Genomic DNA, 20,096 nt, shown 5'->3' on the forward strand with positions numbered 1-20,096 from the left:
CTCTTTAGTTTCGCATATCAAGGTCTACTTCAAATAAAAATACATACCCTGTCTTGTATTAGTAGTACAACTACAATTGGAAAGTTAATTGACAATTGAAAATTGACAAAAAATAAATACTTCCCCTACAGTCCCTTGTAGAAACTATTTGCAGTAAAAATTACTGAAGCACAATAATATATACCAGATATGCATTTATATAGGAAATACCTTTGTGAAGACAGGTCTTGTATCAATTTTATATGTCACTTTGAAAAGAATTGAACCTTACAATCATTTTTGAAGGAGTGCTGCATTTTATGTCTTCTACCTAAAAATATGACATTTTAACTGAATGGCATGCACTTTCTGCTTGTAATGAAAATACAATTTATTTATATATCCTAATTTAAACCAAACTCCATAAGATGAGAATATGAGCGGTGCAAAAATTAAAACGTACTAGTAGTCCAATAGATAACAAGCACTTTTTCAGCTTGTTTCAAACTTCTATTGCCTTAGAATCTTGTCCCAATTTTGTACTGAGGCAGAACACAGAAATATGTTCTATCATACATCAACGGAACTATTTTTCCTTATGCTGGAAAATTTCCATCGTATTTCAGAATAAATTATTAGTTTTACAATTCTTTGAAATATTTAGCCAGCCCAAGAAATGATTAGGATTCAAAAGCAATCTTATAAGTTCAGCTCTCTATCCATAAGGTAATAGTGCACCTCAGATGCTAATGTTTCTACTTCTGATTTAGTAAGTAGGCATAATTTTCTGAGCTTTAATGTTCAATCCATCAAGTTCTTGTTTTAGAAGTGTATGCATGTTGCACATACATGGCATTTGTTTCAGCAAAAGTATCCTAATGGTGAAAGGGGAATAAATTGATGTACTTATTTATGAAATTGCCCATCTCACATTAAAGTGACTCTAGGCAACATACGATTAAAAGCTCAACGAATATAACAATCCTTGGGATTGAAGGATAACACCCTGGTCACACAAATCCAAAAATAAAGCAAACAACAACCCCACTTAATAGACCTCACCTAAACCTGTGACCCTGGGGAAACCAGGCAGGATTTCAGTGTCTTATGAAAAGCTAATACTGTTACAAAAAGCAAGATTATATTATGTGAAAGGACCAGAAATATACCCTCTACTATATCTGGTGGAAAGAGCAAAGGTGGTGGGAGAAATGTGGTCCCCCCTCCCAGATAGCTTGGTCCCATGCCATGTACAACTTTATAGATGATACCTGCACAAGAAGCCTACTAGGAGGCAATGCAGTTTATGGAACAGCAGTGTACATGAATGTAACAAGAAACACCCCAAACTGCTCATGCCACTACATTCTGGGCCAACCGCAACGTCTATGTGTTCTTCAACACAGCTCTATCTAGAGCAGTGGTCCCCAATCTTTATGGCTTAATGGCCCGGGGGGGATGGGAGAGGAAATGGCTTGCATGAGTGGACCCTCGTACACTTCCGTGGCTCAGTTACAAACCAGTTACAGCCTGGTAGTGGAACACTGCTCGGGGGTTGGGGACCTCTAATCTAGAGCATGTTACAGTGATCAAAATGGTAGTTAACTAAGGCATAAATTACCTTGGGATCTAGAGATTCTCTCTTCCTATCAAAGACTTCCCTCTCCTCATGGAACATCCCTACTGTTCCACTGAGATTAGGGATCCTCTTATGATTTTCATAAACCATAATTGATAACTGACAAGGAAATAAAAAACTGGCAAATATTGTCTTATCCTTTCTGGTGGCAGGAGTGTTTGGTGAGCCCAATACCATTTAAGGCAGCGGTCACCAAGTGGTGGTCCGTGGACCACTGGTGGTCCGCAAGAAAATTTTGGTGGTCCGCAGAAAAAATATTTTCATTTTTTCTATTGCACTAAATCAGGGGTCTTCAAACTACGGCCCCTGCGCTGGATACGTGCAATGAATGTTTGTATTGCTGCAGAGAGTCTCACCCTTCGGGGTCTTTTTGTGCGGGTCAGAGGGGGGCAGAAATTCCAACTCGGGGTCTGCTTCGGCTTTCTGGTGTGGGGCTTTGAACGAAGGCTGGAGGGAAGCGCCGCTGGTGGCGAAGAGCCAGAGGGCCTCGTTCCAGTGGGACTGCATCATGGCCTGGAACTGGCTGACCATCTCAGCCTGCTGAGCCTGCAGGTGCCGGTACCTGGCCTTGCAGGTCTTTCCTCTGCTTGGAAAACTTATGCTCGTAATCCTCAGTGAGGTGCTTCTGCTGAGCCTCCTTCTCAGCCAGATCCAATCTGAACTGAGCCAGCTGTTTTGCCATTTCTTTCTCGTGGTGGCTGCTTAGCTCCAACAACTGCTTCCTGTTGGGGCCCTCCCAGCCACTCCAGGCGAGGAGTGGCTGGGAGGGGAGGGGCAGGTAGAGGCCGACGAGGCACCCCTCGACACGAGTGACATCGAGTTGGCCACGCCCACTGTCATATGTCCACCTACCCGGTCATTAGGCAGATAATATTAGAGGTCTGCGGGATTTAAAATTATGAATTTAGTGGTCCCTGAGGTCCGAAAGGTTGGTGACCCCTGATTTAAGGAACACTTTTATTGGGCAGGAAGGAAGATGACTCGATTGAAAATTGAACTGAAGTAGCTGAAAATCAGCTTTACCACACTTACATTAGCAGTAATATAGTATCTAATACTGTGTAGGTAGGGGGCACGGTGGTTCTCTGGCTAAGATGCTGAGCTTGTCAATCAGAAGGTTGGCAGTTCAGCGGTTAGAAACCCTAGCACCGCATAACAGGGTGAGCTCCCGTTACTTGTCCCAGCTTCTGCCAACCTAGTAGTTCGAAAGCATGTAAAAAATGCAAGTAGAAAAATAAGGACCACTTTGGTGAGAAGGTAACAGTGCTCTCTGCACCTCTGGCATTGAATCATGCCAGCCACATGACCACAGAAACATCTTCAGACAGTGCTGGCTCTTTGGCTTAGAAACAGAGATGAGCACCACCCCAAGAGCCGGAAACAACTAGCACACGTGTGCAGGGGAACCCTTATCTTTACCTTATTGTATAGTTTTTTTTAAAAAAGCTCTTATTTCCATGCTAAAAGCATCTATATGAATATATATTGTTATAACTTTCCTTATTGGAATATACTATTCAGAATCATTTGTAATTACTACCACATATAAGCCTAATTTATTTATTGTATGTTTATGTATGTGTCTGTCTGTCTGTGTACATGCATACTAAAACAACTGGATTTTTTTAAAAAAGCAACTGCTTAGAATGTAACTGACAAGCAACCTGGAGATTTAAAATATGCCGCAAGTTAAAGGCAATTTATGTCTTGTTCACTTTCTGAAATACTGAAATATGAACAACTAAAAGTGTAGAAAAACAACAACACTTTCTGGTATTGTGTCATTCAATTCTTATTACTGATGTTTGTCAGAGACAGGAAGTAAAAGGGAAGGGAAAGACTATGATGCAAGAAGTTAGTGCAAAGAAGCAATTCATACTTCCAAACTTGGCTGAAAGTCACATGTGCTTTTCTGTGCTCAGAGTACTACATTTCTATGCAGGAAGAGGCGGTGGAGGATGTGAAAGGATGAATCTCTTTCCTCTGCTTCCTCTAACATGCTGAGAAAAGCTGTATTCAAAATACACTGTGAGTAACTAGTATATTTCCTTCAAAGCAAACAGTATCCAGGCTGAAATGTAGAAAGCAACTCTTTAAAACCATATATAGGAATCTTCTATGAAAATGCCCATACTGAAAAACAGTCAAATAGGCTTGAATGTACCATTATAAAAAGTAATCTAAAAGGCAAACGTTATCTTGAAATTGTGGAAAGACATAGCAATCTACGTAGGTATTGCTTTGAAAAGTATTATGATATACCTACAGTGTATTTTGAGATTTCTTTCCATTGCTTCTGCATCAGTCATTTATTGTCCTTTCATTCCCAATTATTATAACAACTGAAACCCTGATGCAATAACATTAATATTAAATGCATTAATATTTTACTGCTATTACAGAATATTGTACCTGTAAACTTTTTCCTTTGGGTTAAAAGGTTACATGTTCTAAAACTGAACCTCTTTTGTAATGACTTAACCTTTATGGTTTTGTGGGCTATGGAAACTGCATGTATTGTTTAATTACATATAAGAAGTGCTTTACTAAAAATAAGTGACAAATCAAAGGTCAGCAACTAATTAGATGGTTAATGAAAAATATTCCCAATGTCATTCAGAATTGTGTACGCTGATAATAAAAACATTAAATTTCCTCAAATAATTTAAATTGGGATGAACAATTCCATTATTTTGGCAATCATTTTTTTAAAATTTGCACTTAAGAAATTTGGCTTTTGAACAAATCTTAAGATTGCATTAGCAAGAGATAGCACCAAAACTATCCCTGTCACTGTGCCTGTGAAGGCTCCTGGATTGGGGCTAAAAAGGCAAAAGCGGAAGCAGTATGCTTCATCCCATATTTGGGTAGACCAGGTGGCCCTGATAAAAAACACTTAATTGTCTAAATACTTTAATCAAGTCACAGCAAGAGTTCTGAAGCATTAATGTTCTTATTTAAATGGGAGAGAGATTTTGCAGTTAAAGCATTCACGAACCATGAAACTGTAGACCAACCTTTCCTAATTAACATTGGCTTTAACTCCAAAAAATATCAGATCAAACCACTTGAGGAATTTTTGGGTTTGAAAACCATAGATCTGCAGGTACCAAGGATGGAGAAAGCTGCTTTCCAGTATTCAAGCAATAACTGAAATAGCTTTGCATTAATTTTTCTCCCCATACTCCAAATCCAGTATAAAATTGGTTAAAAGAACAAAAAATACAGAGACTTCCTTTTCCCCAAGTTATCCCAGAAGAGACTCATAAAGTAATGAAATGTTTAATTTCCTGTTTTCACATTTATACATTAAAGGTGTATTGTTGTTGATTTATTTTGCATACTGTTTGTATTGGTTTGGATCCAATAATACTCTGTGCAAGTAGAAAATCATTTTCATACATTCTGTTTCAATCAATTCTGCTCTCCTATAGCATATCCTATGGCAGTGTGGAGTTTTTTCAACCACAGAAGTTTTTCAAGATGTAAGCAGGACAACTGTGTTAGTGGGGCGGGGGGGAGGAATGTGTACACCACCACTTTTGACATATTGTGATGTGATAAATAATATGGCATTTATGGTACCAATATATTTACAGGGACATCACCTGTGCATGCCAACCCTGTTGTCGTAAAGAAAGATCTTAATTTAAAACAATTACACAGAAAACCAGCAACTGCAAATAAATTATCCACTGAACTCACATCAGCTTAGTAAAGAAGGTGGGCAATTGGAAATATCCCAGAAAAAAGCCAAAGGTAAACTGAGTGAAATTAGCCTTTGGCCTATGTACTTTTACCACTTCAGCTCTCTGATTTGTTGGAAATCCTTTTGTAAAGCGATGTTATTGGGAAGCTAGCTCCTGGTCAGTACTCAGGCCAGCATGACACTTTTTCTTTCCAATGTATTGCATATTCTTCTATGCCTTCCCTCTTATAGATCTTGATTTTCTATTTTTAATTTTCCCAAGGCCACTCAACGTTCTACGGTCAAAGAGTATGAACATTCCCATTATATTGTTTTGATAATCCTTATACTTATTTCCCTTATACTTATTTTTTATTTGTCCTACTTCTGCAATATGTGAGTCTCTCTGAAATATTCTAGTTTACTCCTCAATTCCCACTAATTTTGTTCTGGATTCTGAGCTATCACAATGCAGCATACAGATTTGTTATTACCATAAAATAAATCTAAAATAAAATGTTTTTATCCCAACTATAGAACATTATGAAGAATACTCTATGCCTGTGATGGCATGCGTGCAAGAGGAGGCACACGAGCCATCGCCCCAGTTCAGCTCCGCCGCGCATGCGCGTGCCTCCTGCTAGCCAGCTGCTCTTTGGGTCTCTGCCGCACATGCACAGGGGGCGTGTGTGTGGGGCGCACATGTGCGCAGGGGGTGAGGCACATGCAGGGGGCAGGGTACTGCATGGGGCGCACGTGCATGCGTGAGGCCAAGCGCATGCACAGGGGCCGCATGCGCATTGTATTTTGGAGGTTCAGGCGCGCACATACGTGCTTTGGGCACTCGGTCCAGAAAAGGTTAGCCATCACTGCTCTATGCCATTACAGTAATCTTCATGTATAATGCACTACAAGCAACCATCTACACTGCAAACAGCCGTCTACATGCTCTTACTTAATATTACAGCAATTGTAACATTATTTATAATTTGGGAACAAATTACATAATGCTCAAACCATTCTATCTTGTCTTACTTGGGAAAAATATTCCCACCCATCTCCAGGTTATCTCTGCTTGTTAATACCATTTATATATCTATTTTAATGAAACATATACTACACATGTAATTTTAAATGATTAGGCAATATTTTTCTTGAGGAATTGCTATAGTTCTGACAATAAATAAAGGTACTAAATACATGCCTATTCAGAACCAGGCTATTTTATATCCAATGCTACACATATGATGGAGAGGAATCAGTAGAACAGGCATGAATAATTACTTTTCCCAAGGGGCCATATGAGAAGCTGGGGGCTGGACAGTTAAAGAGGAGTTAAAGGGCCGGATATGGCCCACAGGCCGTAAAGTGCTCTGATCTGTAGTACAGAATATGTATAGCTGATTTTCTTGCAGATGTTACTTTACACCAGGGTGGATTTGATTTAAATCGAGTTGATTTAAATCACAATTTAAATCATGACTTAAATCATAATTTTTAAAGAGCAACTGTCATCTCTGCTACTCCTTTGACCCACTGTTGACTCACCAATAGTCCCAGTGTTGCAGAATATACAGCCTCATGCTACATAACTAAGCTCCATTTCATGTTGAATAAACTAAATTATTTATGTATCTTAAATAGAAAACTATCTTACGATAGATTTTTACCCCAAAAGTTTTTTATTAAAATAAATCCGATTTAAATAAAAAAAATCCGATTTAAATAAAAAAAATCTGATTTAAATCAAAAAAATCCAATTTAAATCAAAAAAATCTGATTTTTTTGATTTTTTAAAAAAAATCATTGATTTTTATCCACCCTGCTTTACGCAGCTAGATAACATCATCAGTATGAGGGAGAGGGGTATATATAAATGGGCTTTATCTCCATGTGTCTATTGATTACTGATTTCTCTGAGTACCATGTTTCCAGAAATTCACTAGCATTATTGGATTTGGATTGATTTAAAATGTTAACAGTTTGCCAGTTGAAACTGTAACTGTCAATTGCGAAACTGTTACCATGCCATTTAAAAAATACAATAAAAAACCTAGGAAGGAAACAAACAGCCTAGTACACATCCCCCCCCCCTCCCCAGCAGTCAACACCCAATAAATCAAGAAACAGCACCAGATGAACAACCAGGGAAGAAACAATTCCCTAATAAAGGAACCATCAAGGAGGTAACCATACCCCAACCAAGACTGGCAGGGTAAGACACTATATATATATATAAACAGTCAGAAAATCCCTGTCTCCTTTGCACTGATAATGTTACCTAGCTAGGTTATGAAACGTTTACAAAAAAAGAAAAGAGAAAAGCAGCCCACCTCAGAAAGCACCAAGTACTGAATGGAGAGGAAATAGGAAGTCTCATTGCATGAACAAAAATATGCCTGCTGAATATTGGTTATAGGTCAACATTTAAATTCTAAATCCTGTTATAGTTCTGCATTTTGGCTTTATGGAAATTAATTTTACTGTTATTATTCTTATCCTTATGTCCATCATTATCTACAGTATTAAAATTCATGTTCATGTAACAAAAAGTCCACCCAAAATACCTCCATTTCATTTATAAAAGATTTTAAATTGTATTATCACAATAACTACAAAAATATGGTTATGTCTCTTACCAACTGAAATTCTCTGCGTCTGTCATAAGCATGCTGGATTCCACTGTCTGCCCACAAAGCTCTTACTGTTGGAAGGTACTGTAAGAAAGTATAGGTTTGCACCATCCCTTGCACCACTTCTGAACGGGTATCAAAGGCCATCATCTTGTCGCCATTTGTTTGATTAGCAGGATTTCCCCATGGAATATGAAGTTTCTCACGAGCATCCACAAGGACTCTAACACCTTCAACAAAATTGAAACTATGTGTTAGTTTCCAAATGCATTTACATTAAACTTAATAACTTGTTACTCTCAAAACACAAAACATGACCCATGTATACAGACAGCTTCATATTCTCACCCAAAATGTAAGAAACTAAATGGAAAAACATATATGCAGACCAGAAATAGGTAACAATCCCAAATCTACTATAGTAACCTGAACCAGGTTATACACACCGAGGTCTCTGATTTCCTTTGATTTCACCTGCCTTTGTATATATAATAGATACTTCTAAATCTTTTTAAAAATAAAAGTTTCTCAAAGTATGATTATGAACACTTTCTTTAAATTATAAGTGATGGCTGCTCTAAAACTGAGTTGAAATCTATCCACTTAGCATTCTGATTCAAGCAAATCTCGAATCACATTTTACAAATTTTAATTTTCCAGTAAAAGGTTTAGTATTGCTCATATTTATTTTCATATATGCAATTCCAGACATTTAAAGTAGCAAAAATTAATTACATGCTTCTGGGAGTTCTACTATATTCAACTCAGCAGTTTTACATCTCATAAACACGCAGAGAAACAGCTGCAGCAAACAGGAGAAAATGATAAAATATAGATTAATCATTATCATATATGTCAAAGTTTAAATGATTCTAAGATGCAACAAAAATTTGATTAAATGCATTGGATTTAATTTAAAATACAAATAAATGTGACTACATTTTAAACAACCTTTTTGATGTTTAAACACTTAATATTTAAAAATAAAAGTTTAAAAAGCAAAATGTGTATTAATTGGTTCAATACTGAATGGAATATTGGTGTACTGCATAAAAAAGTTCTTGTTTCAGCATTGTCATAGACTTGTTAGACAATAGTCTTATATTAGCACTTCTCTTTTGCTAAAAGTCACTACCTGCATTAGGATCATTCATTTTCTGCATGTAAATTAATATTTATTAACATTATCAATATATCATGATTATAAACACAGTGCACTTTGTATAGTTCACTACGGTATTTCATAAAGGCTGATATAATCATTACCTATCACATGATACTGTCATAAAGCATAAAACATGTCCAAGATTACAACAGCCAAGAACAAATTATTTTCTGTTTGAATGTATTATCAATAGTTTTTTATCCACAAGACCCAGTGTTGGACAAGGTTGGAGACCCAGGTTCAACTCTATTTTCAATCACTGGGTAATCTCGGATGAGTCACTCTCTTAGGCCAAACTATGTTGCACATTTGGTGTAGGGGGAAATTGGAAAAGGGCGTACTACCGGTATGTATGTTGCCTTGAGCTCCTGGAAAAGTGGGATATAAATCTAGAGAATAAATAAAATTAAAGGAAATGTCTTGATTTTTATAGCAATTAGCAGTTGAGGCTTTATGTATTTTTTAAAAAGTATACATAAAGTTATTTACCAAGAAATATATACTGCTGACAAACATGAAAAAATATTTTAGTGATGGAATGAGTGTAAATTACAACAGATACTTTGTATTATAGTGTACTCTTCTATTAGCAATCATTTGTAGGAAACTGTAACACTGGCCTTAATACACCAGTATGTATGTAACAAAACTAAGTACTTTAGTTGCATTTCCGCTGCACTCTCTGAAAATTGGTTTTATCTTCATTTTCTAATAACTAAATATGAAAATGATGTCTATTAGTTTTCAGTGTCAAATAATGTCTATTTAAGCTACAATCTTAGATTGTAGTACAGTATGTTATCATATATTTCCAGTTTTCTAAGACATGGTGGTAGAAGACAAGAAATTATCTGATATTCAAAGTTGTTTACATTTCTTGAATGGCATTAAAAGACAAACATGTTTGCTGTCGGAAAAGTCCCAAATTTATTTCTATGAATCGCTACTGCATGATTAGAGTTAAAGCATCCGCTAGTGCCATGCCCACCATTCTCTCATGTACTTATCGCCCAAAGTGGTTTCCCTACCTATCCCCCCCAAAAATCTCTTTTCACATTCCACAGCATCCTGTAAAAATAGAAAGTGTTATCTCCATGATTATAACTGGCAACAAGAATTCAGCTGATTTAATTGAAAACACAATAAATCTTTGCATTCAACAATGCTTTTCACTTGACCACCGGTAAGAAATATTTGTAAAAGCAAAATGCACACTAGGCACAATATTTCTTTAAAATGAAAGGGGGATATAGATGAAACTGTACATTATTATTATGCTACCCTAAATTTCCCTTCATATTCTTTGGAAACTGACCTTCCTAACACATTTCCCCACATTTGTCCAAATTAAAGCTGCTTTACACTCGGTCATCTCAACATTCCATCAACCACCTCTCAGAGGCACATAATGTGCAGCCCACACTAGTTTTGCGATTCCAGTAACAAAGTTATACATAATTTCCTCCACTTATATATCCCTGCGTCCGTCTCCGGGCTCCCCTCCATCAGCCTCGGCGCAAAATGCAAGCGGGCCGTTGCAACTTTTATACAGAAACAAGGCCGTCTGACACAAAGGCTACCACCCCAAACGCCATCCCGTGAAGGCACCGAGGACGACGCCTCGCAGGGCACAAAGAACGATTCTGACATTCACCCCCGAGGCCTGATTGAACGGCTCCCGCATCTCTAAGTCGGGCAAACCTCCCCCCACCCCCCACCCCCTCGTCCAGGCCACATCCGCCAGACAGGACGCCGATTTCGCCAAACTGCCTCTTCCTCGCTCCGCTCCGAAAACGGGGGGCACCTGCCTTCGCTGTTGCCTCCGCCCTCGGACGCTACCCCAGCCCGGAGCCCATCTCCTCGCAGCCCATTCCACCACCCGCTCCCTCCCAGCATCCGCCGCCGTTTTCCCCTCTCGAGGGTCCTCAAAAGCGCTACCGCCAAACAGACTCGACTACTAAAAGTGCGTCGGGCGGAAGGTGGCCGCCTCAGCCATGCTTTCAGGAAAAGGGGGGGGGGAATAAGGCGTGACTTTTTCTTTTTTTTATTTTCGCGGCCATGCCCGCGCAGATCTCCTTCACGAGGGGCTTCGACCGTTGCAAGGGCTTCTCCTCCTCATCCCACCCACCCCCCCAAAGCCGGGGTTTCTTCGGCAGCCCCTAGAACTTTGGGTCTTTTCTCTCCCGAAGCCGCCTGTCTTCTCGGGGCTTGGTCGCTCAACCGCGACCGCCCCGCTGCCACTTGCACCTCCGAGGGAATCGCCTCGGCCAACCCGCCCGCCTCCCTCCCTTCCTTTTGCAGCCCCCCTCCCACAACCGTACCCTTGATGACGTTGCTGTAGATGGTGGCGCGGAATTCCTCCCGGGCTGACCGGTCCCAGTCCTGCCCGTGAATGATGCGCATCTGCTTGAGGAACGTACTCTTGCCGCTTTCGCCCGCGCCCAGCAAAAGGATCTTGACGAGCCGCTTGACGTAGGTCTTCTCGCGGTACAGGCACTTATCGATCTCTTTAGACCGCCGCTGCTGTTCGGCCTCGGTGCTGTTGAGCATGCAGCCGGGGAAGCAGCCCGACAGCGAGGACCGCGACGGCAGGAAATCCGCCATCTTAGCGAGCACTGCCAGCCAGGGAGCGGCCGCAGCGGCCCTGCACCGCTCTGCGCCTGCGTGGAACCAGGGTCGCTCGCTCAGGCCCCGCCCCTCCGGTTGCCCCTATGACAGGAGACGCCGCTCGGAGAGCGTCGCGTCAAGAATGCCCAATCAAAGACTCGTTCTGCTTTCACGTGGTACCCGCTTCTTGTCTTCTAAGTTAGCTGGCCCCGCCCTGGGTCTAGCACGTGATCCTATCATCTGGTCTCTGTGTTCGGAATTTCCCCTTCTTCGGATTTGTCACGTGATGGGTGTTTTTTTTCCCTTCCAGGGGTTGATTTATTAAAAAAAAAAATGGCTCGAACTCGTCGCTGGGGTGCATCGGATGTTTTGGCGTGTCGAGCTGTTTCCTCGTTATGAGCCTCGGCTGATCTCGAATCAATTTGAATTTGCCCGTTAGGATGCATACCCAGAATTTATGACATGTTAGTTAACTTTGTGCAAGGTGTACATTTCTCCTCACTTCAGTAATATTCCAAAGCGTTTGAACAACCATCATTGTACAGTAATCAAGTGCAACAACATTACCCAGCAGGCAAATAGTGGCCTGGTAAATTGGGAATTCTGCAGGCTTTGGGCCATAATCAAGAGGAACAGTGTAGTACAGTGGACTAAGCACTGTTATTAACATCTGCTGCTTGCAATTACTGCAAGTTCAGATTTTACCAGGCTCAAGGTTGACTCAGCCTTCCATCCTTTCAAAGGTAGGTGAAATGAGGATCCAGATTGTGGGGGCAATAAGCTGACTTTGTATAAATATACAAAAGTATGAAGGCTATTGCTTAACGCATTGTAAGCCGCCCTGAGTCTCCGGAGAAGGGCGGCATATAAATTAAAAGCAAAAAAAAAAAAAAAATTCATTCATAAACGTAATCTCTTCTCATTCATGCTATTCACTTTCTTCTGAGTTGCTCCTATCAACATCCTAAAATCTGCTTTCCAATAGTCCTAAAATGTGCCTGTTGCTTCAGGTGGTGGGTGGGGTGGAAAAGGGGCAAGGCCTTAACTGTGACTGCTGGTTCCCTTGGTACTTAGTTTAGTTGCCTGCCCAGCCACCCACAACATCTCTGTCTCGGAAGTTCCTCAAATGGGTGTCTGCAAATAATCAAAAAAGTCAAGATTTTAGCCAAGACAATGTGATCAAAGCTTAACAGTTGCATATGGTATGAAAAACAGGCAGAGCTTCATTTGCACTATTGTGACTCCCACCCAATTTTTTTTTTTTATTGTACCTTGTGGAGGGCAGCAATGTACCCTTTTGGGCTGTTGAAGAAAGATGAGTGTTGCCCTTACTGTATACAAATCATTCTGGTTGTGTTCATGCAAGCTTGATTAGAAACTTAGATTAATAAAAGCACACATTGGCCCATTCTATCCTTTAATTTGAATTCTCACATAGATCATCAATGATCACACTAAACCCCTCCAGATTACCTTGGGCTTCAACTTCCAAGATTCTAAGACTAGTTGAGGGTATTTTCTGGTACTACAGTATAGCCCCTTCAGGATATTTTCAAGTAGCAGTCAGGAGTTTCAAACATTTATATGAACATTGAGAAGAAAAAAATCATTTATATAAATTGGGCACTTCGGGTTTTATTGAATACTTAGGATAGCATCTGAAACTGTGCAAAATATGGTAATTATTTGTCTATGCAATTTTACACAGAGAAAATCTTCTTTCTTGAAACCAGTTCCTAAACAGTAGACTCCCTGTAAAATAGGAAATAGATTTTTAAGAAACAGAAGTTACAAATGTAGGAATAGAACTGAACAGGAGTTTGAAACCTGGTTAGTCTTGACAGCAAATGCTTACAGAGGGAGTTAAGGGGGTGGGGGGGATGACATATTCCCTTCCTTCCACTGTCTCTGCTCTTTCAGACAACCTATTGCAAAGTAACATTTTTTTCTTAAAAAGTCTAAATGGTCCAATGATACATTATGTATGGAGTACAGTTTAAATACTGTTATGTCCAAATAAATAATCTATACCAGTGATGGGTTGCCCCCGGTTCGGACCAGTTCTATAGAACTGATAGTAAAACCGGCAGGAGGCTCCACCCACTGACCTGATGTCATCAGAAGCGATCTGCACATGCGCAGAAGCAAGGTGCGCGTATGAGTGAAGCGCGCGCGTGCGATCCCATTGCAAACCAGTAGTAAAGGTACGTAGAACCCATCCCTGATCTAGACTATAGATTAATATGATGGCCTGATTCATTTAACATTCTAAAACAATGGCTAAATTCCCCAAGATATGCCAAACTACAAAGTATCCAAAATGATTTTACTGTTACCTAAGCTGTTTTGTGAATTCAGCTGTTTATTATGATGTTTATTATTTTATATCTACATTTTCTTCATCAATTAAATGGAATATATCCTAAGAGAGGAGTATTACCTATCCTTACAATTAGGCTGCTAGATTGGTATCTCTTTGTTGTCATTTTATGGTTGTCCAGATTGATAACTTTATTCCCAGATTTGAGAGAGGGGACATAGAAGGAAAAGTCAAAAGAAAATTATATGTAGGAAGTGCAAAGAGTGATAATTATCTATAAAGAGTACTATCAAACCATACCGGGGTGAAATTCACTTATCTTCCCTACCGGTTTGCAAATGTGTGCACGCCACATTATCCGCACATGCGCAAAGCCTTCTGCGCATGCACAGAGGCTGAAATTGTTGCAAAAAAAGGACATCATGACGTCCACACGGGTGGGCAGAGTCTCCCGCAGCCGCCGCTACCAGTTTGCCCGAGCCAGATAGAACCGGCTGACTTTCACCCCTGAACTACACATAATAGTGGTATCCATAGAACAAATGAGGAAAAATGGCAACTCCTCCCAATATTCAGTCACTGACCTAAATGCCAGTTCAGGAGCAAGAGCATTACAAACATTAATTTATTTCATGAAACAGTTGAATCAGAACTTAAAACATTTTACATGTATGACTTAAACATGTTAATAAACTTGTCTATGCAAAAATATGTAATATTCAGCAACTACTTTTTAGGTAATTGAGTTTCTAGTTGTTTCTCCAGTCTGTGTGGTGTTCTGTATGGCTTCCTTTGATAAATACAAAGTAATTACCTGGATAGCTGGACTTCTCCCTATGGAATTAGAAACAATGCATACACCAATCATCATCATTATTTATTATTAAATTTATTTGCTGCCCATCTCACCACAAAGTGATTCTGGGCAGTTTACAAAGTTAAAAGCAATAAGTGTGTGTGTGTGTGTGTGTGTGTGTGTGTATTGTGTGCGTGTATCAGTGGTAGCTTTCAAATTTTTTTACTACCAGTTCTGTGGGCGTTGCTTGGTGGGTGTGGCAGGGGAAGGAAACTATAAAATCTCCATTTCCACCCTGTTCCAGGGGAAGGATACTGTAAAATCTCCATTCCCTTCCCAATCCAGGGGAAGGTTACTGCAAAATCCCCATTTCCTCCTGATCAGCTAGGATTTAGGAGGCAGAGAATAGATGAGGGTGGGGCAAGTCAGAATTTTTACTACCGGTTCTCCGAACTACTCAAAATTTCCACTACCGATTCTCCAGAACTGGTCAGAACCTGCTGAAACCCACCTCTGGTGTTTATGTAATAATATTTATTAAATTTATTTATCATCTATATCATCTATTTGAGCCCTTGGGAATACAGTGGCATAAAAATGTTAATAAATAAATAAGTCTATATATCTTTATCTATATACTGTTATTTAAAAATATTTTTCTTTGTTGGATTTATTTATGTGATACACAGACCAACTGAACCAACTGTTCAGTGGTTTTAGCTTTGTGTTCCTTACAACAAGTCAGTAAGCCACAAGTTATATGGAGCAGGGCTGCTGGTGGTGTTATAACAATACTTGCAAGAATCTTACTTATTTCATCATTTCCAGTTACACCTTTATTCCGATATCAGATCAGCTAGCGTAGTATATTGATTAAAGTATCAGACCGACTTATATGTCATGTGCTTTGGGCTTTCTAAAGAAAGGTAGGAAATAAATGTTTTAAAAAGAAACAAATCTTTAGTATTATATTATATATATAATATTTATATATTATAATAAGGAATAATAATATTCCTTATTATTTCCACAGGTGTGAGTAAATCAAACTACAAATAAAACGGATTGTAACTTGTCACATTATATTTAAATGTGGGGAAAAAATATGCCTGCGAACCTATTCAACCAAGCAGTGTGCAGCTTTCTTCCCCTAATTTTATCTTATGGTGATGTGCATTTTGCTAACACTTTCTAAGCCTAGCATTATTAATTAATTAATATTTATTTATTAAGCATTATTTAGCCAGAACAACGCAAATTCTCTTTGCTATCAGCTCAGTCTTGTAAAAAGATGAAAGGGCTCCCCCTAATGCTGACCGGTAGGAATCACAACCCTGCTCATGCAAATAAAACCAGAGTGCCCCGTGTTGATTGGCTACAGCAAGACCGTGTTTGCTTCCACGGCGCTTTTATTCTGTAGGCTGCAGAGTTTCAGTACTGTAATGCCGTTTGCCTGAAATCCCTAAGACTAGCATCGCCTTTTCCTTTGCAATTGGTGAAAACGCATTTATTGCCTTTTTTTAAAAAAAAATTCTTTTGCTTAATAAAGAAGATCGCGATGACCATCACGCAGATAGATCAAGGACAGCGGTACAGGCCAAGAATGGCATTCTTGAAAAAGGTAACAAAGCCGGTCTCGTTTTCAATGTTTATTTTAGTTTTAGCACCTACAGTATCTTATAAATGGAAGAACGGGAAACCGCGGGCACAGCTCTAAAGCATCCGATTGACATGCTGTACCACCAAGGTTTGGCTGTAAGAGAGAAGGTTTTTTTAAAAAAATATCCCAGTAGGTGTGTGATTTGTTACAGTCTTCAAAAAATCTTGTCATTAGTTCAGTCTTTCATAGTGATTTAGTTCCCTCTATTTATTTGTTTTTTCTTTGCATGGACCTTTACTGTAGTGTGATGTCTTCTGTATTTTTTGGCATTTCAAAAGGAGAGCAACCTGTTACAGAGCCATCTCTCTAGATATGCCAGAAGCTACTTAAAATAACCTTGAAAGTATGGGTGTCTATAAGCTTTTGAAGGCTGTGTTATTCTTGTTAATTATAATCACTGCTAATTTGCATGTCCATGCTGCCTTTATTTCTTTTTCAGAACTTCTGCATTTGAAAACAGTTTAATTTTTCATCCCTCTCAGGCTATAAGTAATTTAAAACATGAAAATCTCAGCCCTTGAAGTTTACAGCATTACACTTATTCCTCACTATAGGTTATCCTGGGCCTCTCTCTCTGTGAGGGAGAAGGGCAATTCAAAAATGTGATAAATAAAATTAAAAATATCTACCTTGCCTTCTCTTCCCTATGAAACTGCTAAAGGAATCCAAATGTATTAGAAATGGGTAAAACGTTCAGATACAATGAATTATTAGATGGGGGAGGGAACCTTAAAACAAGGGAAGAATTGATGGAACAAGGTATTTCTATAGACTGGTGGCCATATAACCAAATTAAATCCAGATATAAAAAAGATAAGGAGGAATTTGGCATTGAAATGAGCATAAATGGATTTGATAAGATATGGATGGGTACGGACGACAAAATTTTAGCTAAATTATATAATTACTTATTGGAGTACGATATGGCAGAGGAAGTAGTTAAAGAACCGATGTTAGCATGGGCCAAAAATATAGGACAGAATATAAATTTGAACGAATGGGATTCAATATGGAATAATAACCTTAAAATGACAAAGGCGACGGCTTATAAGGAAAACCAATACAAGCTGTTTTATAGATGGCATATGGCCCCAGCCAGGATAGCGAAGATCTACCCCAATTCGAGCCCTAAATGTTGGAAATGTGACCATCAGCAGGGTACTTTTTATCATTGCTGGTGGACATGTAATCAGGCACAAAAATTCTGGAGGATGATATGGGTGTGGATTAGAGAAATAATAAAAGAAAATTTTGATTTTGACCCAAAAGCTTTTCTCCTGGGAATTTTGAAAACTGAATATGCAAAAAAGAAAAAGTATTTAATTATACATATTCTGACAGCCGCTAGAATTTCCTTTGCCCAGTATTGGAAAGAAAAACAAATACCACCTCAAGAACATGTTATTGGAAAAATATTGGAGTGCGCCGAAATGAACAAATTGACTTCAGAAATTAATGACAGAGAAGATTCAGAATTTTATAGCGTGTGGGACATGTGGTACGAATGGATGGGGGAAAGAAATAAAGAAGGTAATAGAGATTAAATTTTAACTAATTAACAAAATCTATATGAATAGTATTAGATTTAGTCTTAGGGAGTTGAGCACTATTATTTTTAAGTGTTTGAAATTAAATCTAGCTTCAAGAAACAATATCAACAAAAGACAAGCAATAATGTATGTAGATGTATATATGTATATAACTGCACCAATGAACCGAAAATGTACCGATTGTATCACTATATGTTATAATAAAATCAAATTTAAAAAAAAAAAAAAAGAAACTGCTAAAGGAACTCCTTCCCATATACCAATCTATTCATGCTCACCATCATATTTTTATTTCAAATACAGCTGGCAGTGACATGAGGTAGGGACTTCTCTATAGCAACAGCCCTAATATAGAATGTCAAGAAGAAGTACATCGTGTTGAATCTACCCAAGATTTACCTGGCTTTCATTCCTGATTAGTGGCTAGTGGGGCCAAGGAGAGTTGTTTTTCTCAACACGTTTTTCTATGTTTTATGGAATGTTATTTGTGCTTCTGTCTACATTTTGTCCTTTATTCATGATATCTTGACTTTCTTTTTTGAATGAACTAATATTGATTTTGAATGATTTGAGTTATGATATGCAACCTAACCAAGTTTACTCCATACTTTAAAAAAAAAAGACCACCAATTTGCCATCCAAAATTGGTGGTCTTTTTCTTTTTTAAGTATGGAGTAAACTTAGGCTGTTCAATAGGACACTTTGTTGATATTTTTGCAGTGCCTATGAAACCATGTTTATTAGGAGTATTGTTGGTCTGTAAGACTAAGGAGATTAGCACTAATTTATTTAAGGAATTCCCTTTTTCATAAAAACCCTTCATGTTTTTCAGAGTATTCATTGCTATCATACCACCGTTTGCATATCTTGGCCCATAGGGCAAAAAAAGAGCATTTTTACCATGAAACCCACTGTGTGCAATTCTCTTTCTTTTGAGACTCGGCTAGTTCCAGATGTGGGATGTTTCTGCCAGTGATATGAGACTTGTTGATTGCCAGGTATTCTTTTGCCTAGCAGATTTGTATAATATACATCATAATAGATGAAATAATACTAGTATGATGTTGTAAATTACTTTGGGATTTTTTTTATGAAAAGGAAAAGTGATATATACTCTAAATGTAAAAGGAAGTAATTGACAGAGATCTATTCCCTGCCTATTCATAGCTGCTTTGATGAAGAGGTCAAATTCTCCTTTTATTGGCAGCTGTTTGCTCAACCTTTAAGGTTAATGCACTATAATCTTCCATCGCCTTCTGACAACATGTTGATATATAACTAGTTATGAATTTACTATTATCTCCTTTCCCCAAAGCATCTGTAGAAAACAGTGCTAGAATGTAGAAAAAGGTTAAGCAGACAAGGCATGAAACTCATTTTTCTTTTATGAATATTCCCCTTTTGTTGTCCGAGGTTTATTGTGCTGAATTTGAATTTACAGAGACACAATGTCCCATTTTAGGGCTATCAGATCTAGGCTGCAAAAGTCCAGTCAACCACTAGTGGGCAACAAAGAGTTAGTTTTCTTGTAGCTCTTTCATTACCCTGTAAAGATTTTTGGGATTGTGGCTGATAATCCTACTACTTCAAGTATATGTGCTAGGACACTCACATCACAACACTTTTTGCTGAGCAGCAATTAAGAAAAGCTGGCAAAAATACAGGTTTAAAAAGAACAGTAAAAGGAAATCTAATTTTCTTATGTCATAATATTTGTTCCACATTGTAAATATATATATTTACATGCGCAAAGAGAGATGCCCCAATGTCTTTCCTTCTTCCCAGATGCTCTCATGATTGTTATGGGTATACAAGAATGACCTTGGGAGACAGGAAGTGGACCCACAGTCTAGGGAACAGTCTGATAAAAGGTAGTTTATTCTACAGGTGAGGGGAAAGTGGGGGAAGCATTTAAGAGGGGACCCTCCTTAGTTTTTCACAGATTAAAAACAGAGAAGGGGAGAAATTGCAGAATCTTGCATGATTCCACTAATGTAATCTTACAATAAAATGGGATTAGTTCATCCGGGTGTTCTTCTGGTCTGGACTATCTCACAAG

The 20,096-nt window shown here is 38.6% G+C and overlaps 2 protein-coding genes across 3 annotated transcripts in view; one reads left to right on the forward strand and one right to left on the reverse strand.

The window, feature by feature from the left end:
- GNA13 (G protein subunit alpha 13) overlaps window positions 1-11,708 on the reverse strand; it is a 45,938-nt gene extending 34,230 nt beyond the window's left edge. Inside the window, exons 1-3 of one of the 2 annotated variants that reach the window (XM_070937732.1) lie at window positions 11,426-11,486; window positions 8,675-8,741; window positions 7,946-8,169 (exon numbers count right to left, since the gene is read on the reverse strand). In XM_070937732.1, the coding sequence (XP_070793833.1) occupies window positions 7,946-8,169; window positions 8,675-8,723 (273 nt within the window). In that variant the 5' untranslated portion in view covers window positions 8,724-8,741; window positions 11,426-11,486. Of the gene's footprint in view, window positions 1-7,945; window positions 8,170-8,674; window positions 8,742-11,425 lie in introns of both variants that reach the window. The other variant, XM_070937731.1, reaches the window with a different exon arrangement.
- A 4,677-nt stretch (window positions 11,709-16,385) lies between these two features.
- Window positions 16,386-20,096, forward strand: part of RGS9 (regulator of G protein signaling 9) — a 49,471-nt gene continuing 45,760 nt past the window's right edge. The window contains exon 1 of the mRNA XM_070934740.1: window positions 16,386-16,448. Coding sequence (XP_070790841.1) covers window positions 16,386-16,448 — 63 coding nt within the window. The remainder of the gene's footprint in view (window positions 16,449-20,096) is intronic.

The sequence above is a fragment of the Pituophis catenifer genome, unplaced genomic scaffold (genome assembly GCF_029215685.1).
Source record: "Pituophis catenifer annectens isolate HBS135680 unplaced genomic scaffold, rPitCat1.0.hap2 SCAF_2, whole genome shotgun sequence".
In the NCBI taxonomy this organism is placed as follows: Eukaryota; Metazoa; Chordata; class Lepidosauria; order Squamata; family Colubridae; genus Pituophis; species Pituophis catenifer.